At 43.2% G+C, this 16,802-nt stretch overlaps 1 protein-coding gene across 33 annotated transcripts in view; it reads left to right on the forward strand.

Annotated features, from left to right (window-relative positions):
• Window positions 1-284: 284 nt before the first annotated feature.
• Window positions 285-16,802, forward strand: part of SLC44A3 (solute carrier family 44 member 3) — an 87,008-nt gene continuing 70,490 nt past the window's right edge. For 13 of the 33 annotated variants that reach the window (XM_086391311.1, XM_086391312.1, XM_086391317.1 and 10 more), the window contains exons 1-4: window positions 285-392; window positions 845-952; window positions 7,007-7,143; window positions 8,055-8,148. In XM_086391311.1, coding sequence (XP_086247437.1) covers window positions 7,020-7,143; window positions 8,055-8,148 — 218 coding nt within the window. In that variant the 5' untranslated portion in view covers window positions 285-392; window positions 845-952; window positions 7,007-7,019. Of the gene's footprint in view, window positions 760-844; window positions 953-1,628; window positions 1,724-4,418; window positions 4,562-7,006; window positions 7,144-8,054; window positions 8,149-16,802 lie in introns of all 33 variants that reach the window. The other 20 variants (XM_086391313.1, XM_086391319.1, XM_086391321.1 and 17 more) reach the window with 11 other exon arrangements.

Genomic DNA, 16,802 nt, shown 5'->3' on the forward strand with positions numbered 1-16,802 from the left:
TCAGGCCCCAGCGGGGGCGCGCGCAGGGTCGTGGCGGGGCCAGCGGGGCCCTCACACTTCAGCGGGCTACACGGGCAAGTCGGGAGTCGCACCGCGCGGTGGTTTAGGCGAGCGGCGAAGAGCCCCGGCCTCGGGGGAGGTGCGAGGGGACTCGCGAGGACCGCCGGGTGCACCCGAGCGGCTCCGGGTGCGCGCGGGGGCCGGGGGCCGCTCAGGATGGCGCACAGGGCGAAGTCCGTGGCGCCCGGAGGCTGCCGCGGGGCGGCGCTGCGCCCCTTCTCGCCGGTCAGCCGCCGGGCCCCGAGCCGGCCCGCAGCGGGCTCAGCGAGGGCTCCCAGTGCGCGGCCCCCGGCGCGAAGGGCAACATGCAGTGCCTCGGAGCGGAGCACCTGGTAAGGCCCGCACCTGGCCCCAGGGGAGGGATCGCGCGCGGGGAAGGCTCGGGCCCCTCCACGCACCTGCCCCGCGGGGACGCTTCCGCCTCCCGGGATCCCGCGGACCGACCTCCCGCCCCTGCGCCGCCGCGTCCCGGGGGCACCTAGCGGGGTAGACCTCGGACCCACTCGGCTGCTGGGGCGGAGGCTCGGGAGAGGCTGGCCTCCAGGCGCCAACTTGGGGCGGCCTCTAGGTGCGCCTCCAGGTAAGGACTCGGCGGCTGGGAACTTATCCGCTCCGCACACAGCAGGTGTTGCAAAGGCTTCGCGAACGCTTCAGGCGGCCACGTTTAAAAAAAAAAAAGTTACTTTGAACAGTCTTCGAGTAAGTTTGGGCTCATTTTCTAGCTCGGGACCTAAATATATGATTATCCTCTTTTCCTAAACACTCTTCCTTCTTTTTCTGGAAGGATTCCGCAGAAAGAATCCCCACGCAAAGACAGTGGCGACCTCAGATTTATAGGAAATGCACAGATACGGCATGGTTGTTCCTGTTCTTTCTCTTCTGGACTGGTTTGGTAAGTGTGGGTGCCTGGCAGGGAAGAGGCCAGAGTGTGGGGGGTGCGTGTGTGTGTGTGTGTGTGTCCCGAAATAGCTGTGCCCCAAATATAAATCGCGTCCCTGGGCGGGGGTGAAGTGAGGTGGGGGTGAGGGTTCCAGGTGGTACCAGGTAACAGGTTGTGTCGCGGCTAGAGACGTTTGCCACAGAGCAAACAGCAGTTCTCAGAAGTACCAGTCAGGTATCTCTTAACCTTTTAGGCTCAGTAGATTGGAGAGGTGGGCTTATTACTATGGGCCACTTCTAACACAAGACGCCATTAGGAAATGAGAACCACCGTCTGCAGTGGGATTGCCATTCAATAGGCCTCTTAGTACCAGCCCACTGAGGGGGAAGTTCTTTTACCATCTGGTCTCAGTCCCCCTAATAAAATGTTCCTCTCACAAAGGGATATCCAGGTAAGCCTAGAAATAAATTCCTCTTACTTTAGCTGAGTGTAACATGCTCTTGGAATGTTGTGTTTAGCAGCTAATAGGTAAACAAGCCTTTGCTATAAACCCTCTAGTTGGATAGGTAATAAGGTTTTTGCCCACTCTAGTTATCAGGTGTGTGTGATTGCTGATAGACCTTCCATTTTAGTTCTGGAAGAGTCTCTTGGAAGCTGAACCTTGATGCTTTTATAACTTATTTTACAGTTGTATGTAACAGCAGAAAAAGGCTCACTCGAGTTCTTAAAAGATCATGTTCATGAAATCATCCATTTCAGATGGAGGCATGCTGTTTCTTCATGGTAAATGATTTTAAAGCCTGACGGTGGCTACCACGTAATTACCTTTGTTGAAAAGACTTAAATTTGAATAAACCCTAAAATATGAATCTCTTTCCAAGCTAGAAAGGCATTTACTCACTTGACTTACCGACTGGTTTCACACAGATAGGTGAATAATAGGCACAGTGGAAGGTTGGACCTTAAAGGCATAATCAAATGTTCTGTGTTGCCTCTATAATGACCCTTGGAGCTCTTCTCTAGGAGTTGGGGAAAACTATACCTATAACACCTCCTCTTAAACTTTCCACAGATGCTGGTGTTTCTTTCTGGGTCTGCTGTTGTATAAATGCAGGAAGCAGCTGTTCTGCCAGTTCCTGGCTGCTTTGAACTTGGACTGTTAATGATCTTCCCTAGCCTCTCCACAGCTCAAACCCAGTGCCTAACTATCAAACCTTCAGCCAGCAGTTGTCTGGGGAAAGGATTTATAGATGGCCCATCACAGCTCAGAGAACCAAGAACCATCCGAGAGGTGGCACAAAGCTGGAAATGGCTTCAAATTTACATATCATTTGCAAAATAAATCTGAAAACTTCAATGTACCCATGTTCTCTTTGCTATATTAAATTTGAGTAATGATAGTTCTTCCTTAGGTGACTAGCTGTTATATCTTTTGCAATATTTTTTTAAACCACAGCCAAGAGGGCAAGGATGTTATTCTGCCTCTGCCGTTCGGCTTTCTGGTCTTTGTTATGACATCCTGACCAGGAACACAGCCCATGCTGGATGGAATTATTGATGGTGCTGTCCTGAGCTGGGGCTGAACAAAGGAGGTTTGGGGTGAGGGACCAGAATTATGAACCGGGACAGTCTATTGCAAACAGAATGAGTGCCAGCCTTTCTTTATATGTGCATAGACAGAACAGAACCCGCTCAGTTCTGGGCCATCTCTGCCTGTGCTCCCTCCCCAGTGTCCTCTCCCACCTTGCCTTTTCTTACTCTTCCACCAAGACTCCTTTTTCCATATCTTCCCACAACTGACTGAAACCTCCTTGATAGCTTCACCGTAATTGGTATACCCACCTACTGTTTGGAATTGCAATTGTGTGTTTGAAGTTGAAAGAAAATTTTAATGGTTTAATGTGGTAGTGTGACAGGGACTCAGGATTATCCAAACCTCCCTCCAGCCACCAGCCCCTCCCACCAAAAAAACCCTTCGCCTCCTGGGCAGGAGCTCCCCTTTATTATTAGACCTCTGCTGATCTGGGTGGAAGACCAGGACCCCTGTCCTCGCTGTAAGTCTAAAACCAATCAGAATCTGACCACACTCCGAAAGGAAGAGCAGGAAGGGGACCAACTGAGGACTCGGTCAGCCGACAGTGCCAGCCACAGGGGCACACACCCACCCCCCACCTGAAGCCTGAGAGTAAAGGGTGAGGGACCTGTCCGCGTGCACAGGTGACCCACTCGTCCTGGAGTCTGACCTCGAGGTTGAGGAGGTGCTGGTAGAACAGGTGTGGCAGAGGCCCTCCTTCCCTGGGACGTCAGAAGGTTCTCAGCCCTGAGCCCTGCCCATCTTCTAGGCTGAGTTCCTTGGGGGCTCGATTTTGTTTCCATACCCCTTAGTGGGCACTTTAAGACTGTTATTTTGATTCCTGAATTAGTAATGAATGTAAAGTATCTGACACGTAATTGACTTTGGGAATATGTACTTTTGGAACATCTGGTACCACAGTTATTTTTTCCAAATATTGAATGGTATTTTCTGTATTACAGATTGAGAAATTTATGGTACTAAGCTTATATTATGGGAAGATACAGATTCAATCTGAGTAGAGGGCCCATCAATGCATATTAAGGGACTAGTCACTTGAGCTGAAATTTTAAATATTCCACATTCATTACGAAATTGGACAAAAGTGACTACAGATTGCATGATGTTCTTGTCCAGCAAAATTCCTGAGATTCCTTCTGTATTTTAAGCACTTATGCCAAAGCACCATTCTCTCACTTGTTACAGACAGTATTTTGGTATTTTTCAACTGTGTTGCTTCTACCCCTGAAGATCAGAGTCCCCTAAATACAAGATAAAAATCAAAGTGGAAGAGGAAATAGGAGGAGAGAGAGGTGGAAGGGAGGAAAGGTGCATGGCTGGATAGAACCTCAGGGAAAGAAGCAGAGCCCCAGTGCCTTAGATAAAACAAGGGGCAAACGTTTGAGTTATCCTGGTGATCTTAGGCAAAAAGAGAAAATGACAGACTCTTGGGGAAGAAGGGGAAAAAGCAGAGAGGAATCGGCTTCAGAGTTTTAGAGTAGTGTCCCTCCGTAACCTGTTAAAGCAAGTACTAGAGAAGCAGCACCCTCATCGGCGGTCCTCAACCTTATTGGCACCAGGAACTGGTTTCATGGAAAACACAGTCCGTGTTTCCACGGACGGGGATGGAGATGGTTAGGGGATGATGCAAGCATAGTATATTTATTGTGCACCTTATTTCTCTTATTACATCAGCTCCGTCACAGGTCACCAGGCATTAGATCATGGAGGCTGGGGACCCCTAACTGATCTGACTTGCTGGTGTCACTGCTGAAGGAGGGAAGTGCATTCGTGCTGGGGAGATTTGATTTTACCAGGTTCCATTTTATATCAGCATTCAAGGATGTGGGGGGCTGCTTTCCAGCCCTTTGGCCAGGCTTTCACGTGCCACTTGGGTTTTGCCAGGTGTTCATCATGGGCTACTCAGTGGCGGCGGGAGCCACAGGAAGACTCCTCTTTGGCTACGACAGCTTTGGGAATGTGTGTGGCAAGAAGAACTCCCCAGTAGAAGGGGCTCCTCTTTCAGGGCAGGATATGACTCAAAAAAAGTAAGTGTTAAAGTAAGTCCTCAACCTACAGAGGGGCTGTATTAAATTAGTCATTTTGAGCCTGGAAACTGTTTTCCTGCTCAAAACTCTATCAACCCAACTCATAAAAGGAAATTTTGAAGTGGTAGTAAGGACACAGGTTTTAGTACCAGCCAGTCCCAAGTTCAAATTCAATCCTTGCTGCTTTTCAGCTGTGTGACCTTGAGCAGGGTACTTAACTTCTCTGAGCTGAATTTTTAGCTTTTAAAACCAGTTATTATACCTATCTCATAAGGCTGATTTCAGGATCCACTGAGACACTGTATGAGCTAAGGCTTAATAAGTGTTAATTGTCACTATTATTATCCATTATGTGTGTGTGTGTGTGTGCTTAGTCATGCAGTCGTGTCTAACTCTTTGCAGCCCCATGAACTGTAATCCACAAGGCTCATCTGTTCGTGGAGTTTTCCAGGCAAGAATACTGGAGCAGGTTGCCATTTCCTCTTCCAGGGGATCTTCCCAACCCAGGGATTGAACTTGCATCTCTTAAAGTCTGCTGCATTGGAAGGCGGATTCTTTAGCACTAGCACCACCTAGGAAGCATTATTATCTACAATGTATCAGAATCATGTTACTAACTATACACCAAACACAGTATTGTTTCTATGTGGAAATACCTCAGTCCCACCTGGGGATGCTGAGAACCTGTGTCCCACTCCCTCCCCAGCCTACACTCTCAGCTGTGTGGCACTGTGGTGCCTACTCTTATACCCCAGACTCCAAAAGAGAAACCAAAAGGGGAGAGAAGAGACAGGAATCCCCCAAGGGGAGAGAAATCCCTGGCCTTGATTTTCTAAGATGGGTAAGGCCTTATAATAACTTCAAGACTTGATAATCAAAAGCAGCTCCTAGGAAAGACATCTTAAGTGTGTAAGGTCCTGGGTATAAGTTTGGAGTCACCAAATACAGATCCCAGAGCAGGCCTCTTCTACCCTTGAATGTTGCTTTCGAGTAAGGGGCTTTGGATTGCTGGAAATGGATTGCCCCGGGGCCATTTCCCCCCACATTTGTGGGTGTCATTCACAAAGAACACAGGGAGGACGGGGCTTCCCAGATACACCTGTGCTTCTCTTTGGACACTGTATTCATAGTGCAGTGCTGGGAAATAGTCATCCTCTTTGAAATGAAAAGTATATATTTTATTAATAGCCAAAAGGTAGAAGCAACCAAGTGTCCAGCAGATGAATAGTAAACAAAATGTATCTACATATAATGGGATATTTTTTAGCCTTTTTAAGGAAAGAAATTCTGACACATGCTACAACATAGATAAATCTTGAGGATATTATGATAAGTGACATAAGTCAATCGCAAAAAGATAAATATTTTGATTCCACTTATATGAGGTGTCTAGAGTAGTCACATTCATAGAGACTGAAAGTAGAATGGTGGTTGCCAAGATTTGGGGATGATGAATTATTATTAGTGGGTACAGAGCTTATTTTACAAGATGAAAAGATTCTTGTGGGACGGTGGGTGGGGTGGGTGGTAGTGATGGTTGTACAACAATGTGAATGTAGTTCATGCCACTGCACACATAAAATCTTTAAGATGGTAAAATTTCACGTGTATTTTACTGCAATTTTTAAAACTTAATAAAATAAGTAGAATAAAGTGTATAGTTATCATACACTTGAGAAATCTGTTCCCCCATCTCCTGTTACACCACCCCCCCAACCCCAGTTGAGGGAAAAAAAGCTTCTGGGAACCCTTCTCCAGGTCTCTATGCTGGGGGACTGCCTACAGGGCTCTTGACCTGACATTGCTCTGATCTCAGCAGCCCGGATAAGTGTAGGGCATGGGTCTGGGAGCTGCCGCTGCCTGCCCTCACGTGACCTCGTTAAAGGCAACAAGCAGTTTTGTTCTTGTGCCCAGTGGCTGGGCAGCTGCAGCAGGAAGGGTCTCGAGTTTCCTGGCTCAAACTGGGAGGCGGGGGAGGGGTAAGCCTTTAATTCACAGCCTCAGCCTCCTCCTCTCCCCTTCTCACTTCCCTGGGTTGAGCTGTTCTCTGAGATATAGTTGAATACACTATGCTTTCTGTGGACGTCACAAGTCATTCATGCACTGGCCTCACCTAGCAAAGCCGGGGCAGTGTTATCAGTCCTTTCTGTTTCTCAGCGACTTCCTCGGAGAATGCCCTAGTGTTATCAGCATCCCAGAAAATGCTGAATCTGAAAGAGGGAAGTTTTGTTAACATTTGAATACAGCTCCCAAACTGTACAACTCCATAGATGACCCCAGGTGGGCATAATACTTGTTAAATTATGCAGGAAGTATTTGATGATGAAAGTTGGCCTTAATTATTCCCATGTTTGATAGCGTGTGGGTATCATTTAAGTCCCACAATTAAACTCAACGACAGGAAATGCTCTACGACATTCTCCTTCTGTTTCATCTACCTCCTAGGCACGTGTTTTTTATGAATTCCTGCAACCTGGAAGTCAAGGATGTGAGGCTCAGTTCCACCGTTCTCTGTGTATCCAGTTGTCCTGAAGAGCAGCTTGATACCCTGGAAGAGGTCCAGCTCTTTGCAAACACCAGTGGTGGGTACCAAAGGATGGGGCCTCTATTCCCCCTAAGGCTGGGGATCGTGGCAGGGTAACCTGTATAGACATAGATGAGATCATCTGCCTTGCCTCTGCTTCTCTGCGAAGTGGGAAATTGTCCTTCCTTGTGGGTGCCTCTCCTTGTGTAGAAAGGGCCATAAACATTTTCTCCTGAGCTTAATTGCATTCAGGTTTATCTGGAATTCATCTGAAACCCTAGCTGTTCTCTGCTCACTGCCAGGGTCTGGTCTGCTGTTGAAAGTGGGAGGAAACAGCAGACATTGAGGGCCTGAAGGCAGGGTCAGACGGAGGTCAGAGAAGTGCACTTGGCAGGTCGAGTCCTAGAGAGGCACCCACAGGCTTCAGGTTGAATTGCCGACAAGTATGTTCTTTCATTAAAATATTTGGGCTGTGGGTAGTTTCACTGACCAGTGGGACAGTTGTACGTTGTTGCAAAAGCACTTATGTAACTTGCTCTGAGCCTGCTTTTCAGATTTATATTTTAAGGATTAAACAAGCAAAGGGAAGTAAGAAATTCGAGGCAGCCCACTGCAAATTTCATCTGCCTGAGAAGTGGGGTGCCAGATTTTTAAAAATTATTTGCAAGACTGGGTTAAAAATATCAAGCCTATATAATAAATCATCTTCAAATCATTTTGTTACCAATCATTTTATAACTTTTGAATTTGGCATTTTGGGGAGAGGAAAGGAGAGAACCTGATTTGATCTTAACTGGATGCTTATTGTTTTTGTCTCTAGGACACCCAGAGACCTGTTTTCTAAATCTGAGTGGTTTATTCTATCTTTTCCAAAGTTGGGTAAAATGACTATGGTTTCTTTACTAGCTCCCCTAAAGAGATAAGTACAATGTAGGAAAATGGTATAGGCTGTGTGTTTTCTGCTTCCAGGGTCCTTCCTGTGTGTTTATAATTTGAATTCCTTCAACTACACCCAGATTCCAAATGCAGACTTGCTGTGCCCCAGGCTACCAGTTCCCCCAAGGTAAGAGCTTTCAAACGTTTTCCTTATCCATTAACAAAACTTATTGGGTACTTGGTGAGAGTCTCTTACTCTTCTCCATAAGAAGCAGGCCTTGGGGGGCAAGGCCAGATGGTCAACACACCTTTTTTCTCAGTGAGAATAGAAAACAGGTCCTTCTCGAGAACATCACTCAGCAAGCTGCTTTCACAGTCTTATTCATCCCTATCGACTAGGGCAATCCCTGGCACAGAGGAGGGCTCCTGTAATTAAAGCTCTCAGGGTGAAGCAGTAGTTGCCCTGCCGTGATTAATGGCTCACATGTGAGCCATGGAGAAGGCTGAGGGGGGAAATGCAATTAATTACCACCACCACCATCGGGATGCTGAGAGGTACTGAAGGAGGACTTGGGTTTATTTTGCATTACCATTCTTTTGAAAATTATATGTTTACAGTGAATGAGACCTTTGTGCAAAATCCCTTCAAGATAATCACAATTTAAGTAGAACCAAGGCATTATGCCAGCTCCCTCAGATAATGTTCATCAAACTTGTGGTCAGGATTCCCGGTAAGAAATGTATTACATCACAACTCCAGTATACACGTATCTTCGTACATACTGATGTATATGGAAACAAACAAAGTCTCACAAAACAAGACTTCTTCCTTACTAATAGTTCCTAGTCTGTTTCAGTTTTTTAAAAAGTAATATATTTTATAATCTTCTAACAGCTTGAAAAATGCTGAGATAGCAGGTTCTAAGACAAATGAGTAGATTTTAACCGAACAGGGGGAAGAATATAGGTAACCGTCCTTGTGTCCTTTTCCAAAATACTTTGTGTTATAAGTAATTGAAAGAGGAGAGAATTATTTCCAGAGGAGAATACCTGTAATACCTTATTTTTAAAAATCTGATTTCTTATTAGATGTCATAAACATATCTCAATGAAACATAACTAAATCCAGAAAAAACTAACATATTCCAGTAACTCAAACAAAAATGATTTAATATATGGAGAGAAGGTTTTTTTCAACTTTATACCCTTTGCCCACATCTCCCCTTCCGCCCCCACCCTGTGGGTACTGCATTCTGTTCTCTGCTTCTGTGAGATAAACTATTTTAGATTCCACATATAAGTGAGGTCATGCAGTGTTTGTCTTTTGAGAAGGATTTTTTAAAGAACACTATTTGTGTTCTGGGCCTGAAGAAGGAATTGAAAGCGAATAGAATATTTAAGGCTGTAATTTAACCATAGTTGAATAAAGCCTCCTCCTACTATCAATGGGATGATTACTGTAATTCCCTGGGAAGCTTATATCTTGATATTGGTGATAATAACAAACATCTATTGAGTCTGATGCTTGCCCAAAAATTACCATATACTTTTCTAAGCTCTTAACCTGTGTTAATGTACTGGGACCTCATAAAACTTGTGTGTTGTAGATATTTCCATCCCTATTTTATGGCTGAGAAAGCTGTTGCAGAGGCAGGTTGAAGTTATACAAGTTGGAAGAGCTGGCATTCAAACCCAGACTGCATCCACATTGGTTCCTGTAACTCTAAGCAAACAGGTCTTTGTTGGTTGTATTTTGTCTGGCAAATAGCCTAAAGGGCTCACAGCAAGCTGGGGAGGGGATGGCGGGGTTGGTCCTGTACCTGTGTCCCCGGAACACCATCTTTTCTACGTCCCAAGCCAGTCTTAGTCCTTTCACCCCTTAAGTGCAGACCTTTCCAACGCTTAGCTTTTCAAGTGAAGACAAAACTGCTGATGACTGACTGGTTTTTCTTGGATGGAGTTAGGGAGATAAAAAGTAGCCTTGAGGGCTCCATTTCCTTTTCCTACACAAGCAAGTAGTTGTTTTAAGATGGAAATTATCATATTTTATCATGGAAGAGCAGTGCCAAGAGTGAAAAGCTTGAAAACATGAGAAGTGTGACCATACAGCCAAAGAACGTTTTCTAAATACTTCTCTTTGACTAAACCAATTGTTTCTTCTTTCTGGGTTGATCATGTGAGGTATAACATCCCCTTTTAGAGCAATGACTGAGTATTGAGAAGGTTTGTATACCTAGGAACAAGCTGCTAAGAGCAGTGAAAAAATACTGCAGATAACAAGCAAGCATATCTTTTTCCTTTTGGTGTCCAATGTAATATTGTATTTTGAGTCCCCACCCCCATTAGATTTTAGATTTAAAATCTAAAAGGCTTGGGTTTTTCCCTCTAGTAAATTCTATTTCTAGCCTCTCACATAGGAGCCTGTGCATGTCACTGCATTGTTTGCTTGAATAAATTCCATGTATAGGGTCATCTAAATACACAATCACCTTTCTAGATAGTTCCCTGTGTATTTGAGTGGCTTTCTTGGTTGGGGAGGAAAAACAGAAGCAGGGAAAAAACCAGCGTTTGTGGACCAATAGACACACCCCCTGCCCCAGCCAATGACGTACTCATTCATATGCATCTGGCTGGTCCGCAACCTACCAGGGATGATCCACACTTTACATGCCTCCCTCCATCATTCTCAGAACTAAGATGGAATCAGCATAGGGCAATTAAATGCCTAAAAAGCACAATAGTTAACAAGCCACTTTGTCAAAATTAGGGTCTTATGGAGAATTCTGTTTGGGGAAAAACAAATAAAATGACATGAAATCTTTATCTGATCTTATTTTTTGAAAACACTAAATAAAAATTCAGAAAGCATTTTCTTTCAAAACAATTCAGATTCTTTGGTGTTAAGACTGTTTAGTAACAGAAAAGAAAAAAATTCAAAATTTAAACACTGGAAAGCAGGAGTTAAAATTTATATGTGGTAAGATATACATACTGCTATATATGCCCTAGGTCCCAAGGGTTGCAAAGAGTCAGATGTGACTTAGCAACTGAAGAACAATGTGGTAAGAAAATTAATTGAAAAACAACAAATGATAAGAACTGAGGTAGCAGGGAACAAGATTAATATACTGAAATCTGTAGCATTCATATGTTTTTTGAGAAGTCTGCTTTTATCACAGCAAGAAAAAGTATATACAAAAAAATGCCTAGAAATTAACAAGACCATATAAGAACCACAGGATGAAAGCTTACATGTGTTTCTGAGGTACAAAGTAATCTTGAACAAATAGGAAGATAGAATGGCTTCTTGATGGTATGGCTCAACTTGATAAAAATGTTACTTCCCTCTACAGTATTTAAGATGTTATTTCTAAGTTGAAAAATACAGGTTTATCATTGATTAAAATAAATATAATAGGATTTTTTCAGTAGCTAGATAAGCTGATTTGAATGTCTGTAAGGAAAAAAATTCTCTTAAATGACCATGAAAAATCTGAAGAAAACAATGAAGGAAAACCAGTCCTTCCAGTTTTTAAAACATAATGTTTAATAATTGAAATACTGTGGTACTAGTTCATACGTAGGAAGGTCAGTGAAAGATATTATATAATCCAAGAATAGGAATTCTTACAAGAATTTAGTACATGATAAAAAATGGCATCTCAAATCAGTGACAGAAACTTGGACTATTCAACAAGTGGTATTGGGACAGCTGGGTAGGAATCCAGAGGGAAAAACTGGATCTATACCTCATGGCTTATATGGATAAATTCCAAATAGATTAAAGATCATAACTTACAAAGTGAAATCAGGAAGTACTAGAAGACAGGGGAGAATTCTCTTATAACCTGGAAGTAAAGAAGGCTTCTCACTATGACTTAAAATTCAGGAGACATAAAACTAAAAAGTCAGTAAATTTGGCTACATTAAAAAGAAACATTTCTGCATGACAAAATAGTAGAAGCAAAATTAACAGGCAGATAAGTTACAATTCATATAAAAAAAGATTGATCTCTAATTTATGAAAGGTCTTACTAATCAACTTTTAAAACACCAGTATCACAATATAAAACTGAAATGAGAATATGAATAGATGCTTCAAAGAAAAGTGCTGGTGCTGCTAAGTCCCTTCAGTCGTGTCCGACTCTGTGCGACCCCATAGACGGCAGCCCACCAGGCTCCCCGTCCCTGGGATTCTCCAGGCAAGAACACTGGAGTGGGCTGCCATTTCCTTCTCCAATGCATGAAAGTGAAAAGTGAAAGGGAAGTCGCTCAGTCGTGTCCGACTCCCAGCGACCCCATGGACTGTAGCCCACCAGGCTCCTCCATTCATGGGATTTTCCAGGCAAGAGTACTAGAGTGGGGTGCCATTGCCTTGCAGTATTTTTTAAAGATACTAAAAAAGACTGAACCTCCATTATGATAGGGAAAATTCCATTTAAGACTCTGATGTTTTCACCTCATAGACTCAGTTCAGTTGCTCAGTCATGTCTGACTCTTTGCGACACCATGGACTACTGCACACCAGGCTTAGACTGGCAACATGTTTTTGTTTTTGTTTTTTAAAAAGCACCCTTTGCAAAAGGGTAGGGAAATAGGCACTTTTATACAATCCTGAAGCAGGATTCTAAGGAGGGTAATTCATCAGTCATTAATGTATAGTACATGCATTCATTAATTTGCATTGAAGTATGGTTGATTTACAGTATTGTGTTAGTTTCAGGTGTACAGCATAGTGATTCCGTTGTTTTTTTTTTTCTGATTATAGCTTATTACAAAATATTGAAAATAATGACTGGTATAATATAGTAAATTCTTGTTGCTTATCTATTTTATGTGGAGTAGTTTTTATCTGTTAACCCCATACTCCCTCCCTCTTCCCTTTGGTAGTCACAAGTTTGTTTTCTATGTCTGTGCATCTGTTTCTGTTTTGTATACAGATTCACCTGCATTACTTTTTAGATTCTGCATTATAAATGATATAATATTTGTTTTTATCTGCCTGGCTTACTTTACTAAATATAACGTTCTCTGAGCCTCTCCATGTTGCTGCAAATGGGAATATTTCATTCTTTCTCATGATTGAATAATATTCCATTATATGCATATACAACATTATCCATTCATCTATTGATGGACATGGGTTGCTTCCATGACTTGGTTATTATAAATAGTGCTGCTATGAACATTGAAGTGCCTCTGTCTTTTCAAATTAGAGTTTTCATTTTTTTATGGCATGTACCCAGGAGTGGTATTGCTGGATCATATGATAGCACTGTTTCTAGTTTTTTAAAGGAATCTCCATACTGTGTTCTCTAGAGGCTGCACCAATTTATATTTCCACCAATGGTTTACAAAGTGGGGTAAAAGGAACATAAGTGCTCCCCTATTGGGTGTATATATATATCAATGAGTATAATATCCTCTTCTTGTATTGATCCCCTTTTCATCATTTAATGCTCTTCTTTATCTTCCTTTATGGCCTTTATTTTACCTCTTCTTTCCTCTTGTTTTCATTTGCATTAAATTTTTCCATACCCTCACTTTCAGTATGTGTGTGCCTTTTGCCCTGAAGTGAACCTCTTGTAGGCAGCATATTGTAGATTCTTGTTTCTTTCATCCAGTCTACCATGCTGTGTCTTTTGTTTGGAGCCTTTGGCCCATTGACATTTAAAGTAATAATTGATAAGTATGTACTTACTGCCATTTTTAACAATCTTTTTCAAGTTCCTTTAATTTTGTGTTTATTATTTGTAAATATTTACTTATTTTTTTGGCTGTCCTGGGTCCTGGTTGTAGAATGCGGAATCTTTGAACTTTGTTGCAGCATATGGGATCTTTTAGTTTCAGCATGTGAAATCTAGTTCCCTGACCAGGGATCAAACCCAGGCCGCCTGCACTGGGAGTGCAGTCTTAGCCACTGGACCAACAGGGGAGTTCCCTTCCTGCCATTTTAATCTTTGTTTTCTAGTTGTTTTGTAGTTCCTCTTTGCTTATTTCTTCTTTTTATTTTTCCTTTTGTGATCTGATGAATCTCTGTTGTAATATGTTTGAGTTCCTTTCCTTTTGTTTTTTGTGAACATAGTCTATATTTTTGATTTATGGTTGCCATGAAGTTCAAGCATATTAACTCACGACTGTATCTACTCGTTTTAAACTAGCAATCATTTCAGGTCAAACACATTGTAAAAGATTTACATTTTTATACTCCTTTCCCTCACGTTTTGTTTTCTTGATGTTGTATTTTGTATCTTCATGTTTATTGTTTTACTATTTGTGCTTTGCTTAGTCATTAGTTGTATCCGACTCTTTGCAGCCCCATGAACTGTAGTGTGCCAGTCTCCTCTATCTATGGGATTCTCCAGACAAGAATACTGGAGTGGGTTGCCATGCCCTTCTCTAGGGGATCTTCCCGACCCAGGAATCAAACCAAGGTCTCCTGTATTGCAGGCAGATTCTTCATCAGTTAAGCTATCAGGGAAGCCCTCTTTTACTATTTAATGTAGTTATAATTTTTTTTTACATTTTTTAATTGTTGTTTAGTCTATATACTGGCTATGTATAAGTCTATGTATTTAAGTGATCTTCAATCCTTTTATGATTAGCCTTTCCTATTATAATTTTTCCCTTTCCTATAGATTCTTGCTACCTTTCTGTTTAGAGAAGACTCTTCAATATTTCTTTCAGGGTAGGTTTAATATTGCTGAATTCTTTTTGCTTTTGCCTGTCTGGGAAATTCTTTATCTCTCCTTCTAAGTGATAATCATGTTGGATAGAGCATCCTAGGTTGCAGGTTTTTCCCTTTTAGGATTTTGAATTTATCTTGCCACTCCCTTCTGGCCTGCCGTTTCTATAGAGAAATCAACTGATAGCTTAAAGGAGATTCCCTTGTAACTGACTCTTTGTTTTTCTCTCACTACCTTTGGAATCCTCTTTATCTTTAACATTTGCCATCTTAATTATGAGATGTCTTGGTGTGAATATGCATGGGTTCTTATTGTTTGGGACCCTCTGGGCTTCCTATACCTGAATATATGTTCCCTTCTTTAGGTTTTGGAATTTTTCAGCTGTAATTTCTTCAAATACATTTTCAACAACCCACCACCTTCTCCTTCTGGAATGTCTATTTTGTGTAGGTTGGCACATTTCACATTATCCCATAGGTATTGTATGTTGGTTTCATTTGTTTTCATTTGTATGTCCACCTTCTGTTCTAACTGGATGATTGCCATCATGCTGTCTTCCAGATCACTTATTCATTCTTCTATAACATTTATTCTGCTATTAATTACCTCTAGGTTGGTTTTTATCTTGGCAGTTGAATTGTCCTTTTTTGATCAGTTCATCTTTATAGTTTCTAGTTCCTTGTTCGGAGAAGGCAATGGCACCCCACTCCAGTACTCTTGCCTGGAAAATCCCCTGGATGGAGGAGTCTGGTGGGCTGTAGTCCATGGGGTCGCTAAGAGTCGGGCACGACTGAGCGACTTCCCTTTCACTTTTCACTTTCATGCATTGGAGAAGGAACTGGCAACCCACTCCATTGTTCTTGCCTGGAGAATCCCAGGGACAGAGGAGCCTAGTGGGCTGCTGTCCATGGGGTCGCACAGAGTCGGACACGACTGAAGCGACTTAGCAGCAGCAGCAGCAGCAGCAGTAGTTCCTTGTTACAATGATCTCTGTTTCTGTCAATAATCTTTCTTAATTCAGTTAGCATTTTTATGCCACCTTTTTGAACTTGGGGTCTAGTGGATTAGAAAGGCCTGTTTAATTATTCATTATTTGTTCTTTGGGGGAATTTCTCTTGTTCATTTAATTGGGAGTAGTTCCGCTGCCTTTTTATTCTATTTAACTTTCTTTTTCTTTATAAATTTAGGAGAAACAATTATCTACTATGGTCTTGAAGAGAAGTTTTTATGTGGGGGCATCCCTGTGTAGCCTCTGCATGTCCAATGTCTTTGGTGTAAGTTGCTGGTTTCCATATGGCTGCCAGCCAGGTCTTTCCTCAGAGTTTGCTGGTCATTTTGCCCTTCATGGGGAGGGTTGTTTCTAGAACCTGTGCAGGATATGAGGTGGGGCTTCCCTTTTGCTCCGTGGCTGTTGTCACTCTGTTAGGAGCAGTGTCAGCTTCTCAGCTGTTGAGTTAGAAACCCTAAAGGTCAGGATCAGTGAGGCTGCATTGCCCTTGAGAGTGTGCCCCTACGGAGGTGATTGCTGAAGCAAGTGAGGCCTCTGTGGTCACAAAGGACCTATGGGCCCCCTGGCTCTGCTTGGAAGCAGCCCAAGGTCACATCCCTCTCTCTGTTGTGTTCGTCCCAGATCTAATGCAAGGCTGTGGCGTGGAGGGGGCTGGGGCTAGGAGTCGGATGTTGTGGCTGCACAAGTTTATGTGGCTGTGCCCCCCCGCCAGGATCTATGCTGCCTCTGTGCCAGTCTTCTCCAGGACCTGTCTGCCCCAGATCCAGGGCGAGGCTGTGGTGTGATGTGGGCGAAGCTGAGGAGCTCTCACTGGGAGAGGACTTGCTACTTCTGAATGCACTGACAATGGCCATCGCTGCCCCACCCAGACCACATTCCAGGCCCTCTGGACTCTTTCTGTGTAGCTAGATGAGTCCCAGGGCCTGTCTGCCCAGCCCTTGGCCTCTATGTACTTTTGTGGCACCTCCCTGTGCTCACCCTGCCAGTGGCCAATGTGGTTGCACTCGCCCCATGCATGACTAGACAGTATCCTGCGTGGCTTCACTTGGATCACACCACAGGTGCCCTGGTCTGTTTCTCCATAGTTGAACTGAATCTGTGCCCTGATCTCGCACCAGGCTGTGGTTTGGAGTGAGCAGGGCCAGG

The sequence above is a fragment of the Bos grunniens genome, chromosome 3 (assembly GCF_055505025.1).
Source record: "Bos grunniens cultivar Pamir isolate PY7600 chromosome 3, Bosgru_T2T1.0, whole genome shotgun sequence".
Classification (NCBI taxonomy): Eukaryota; Metazoa; Chordata; class Mammalia; order Artiodactyla; family Bovidae; genus Bos; species Bos grunniens.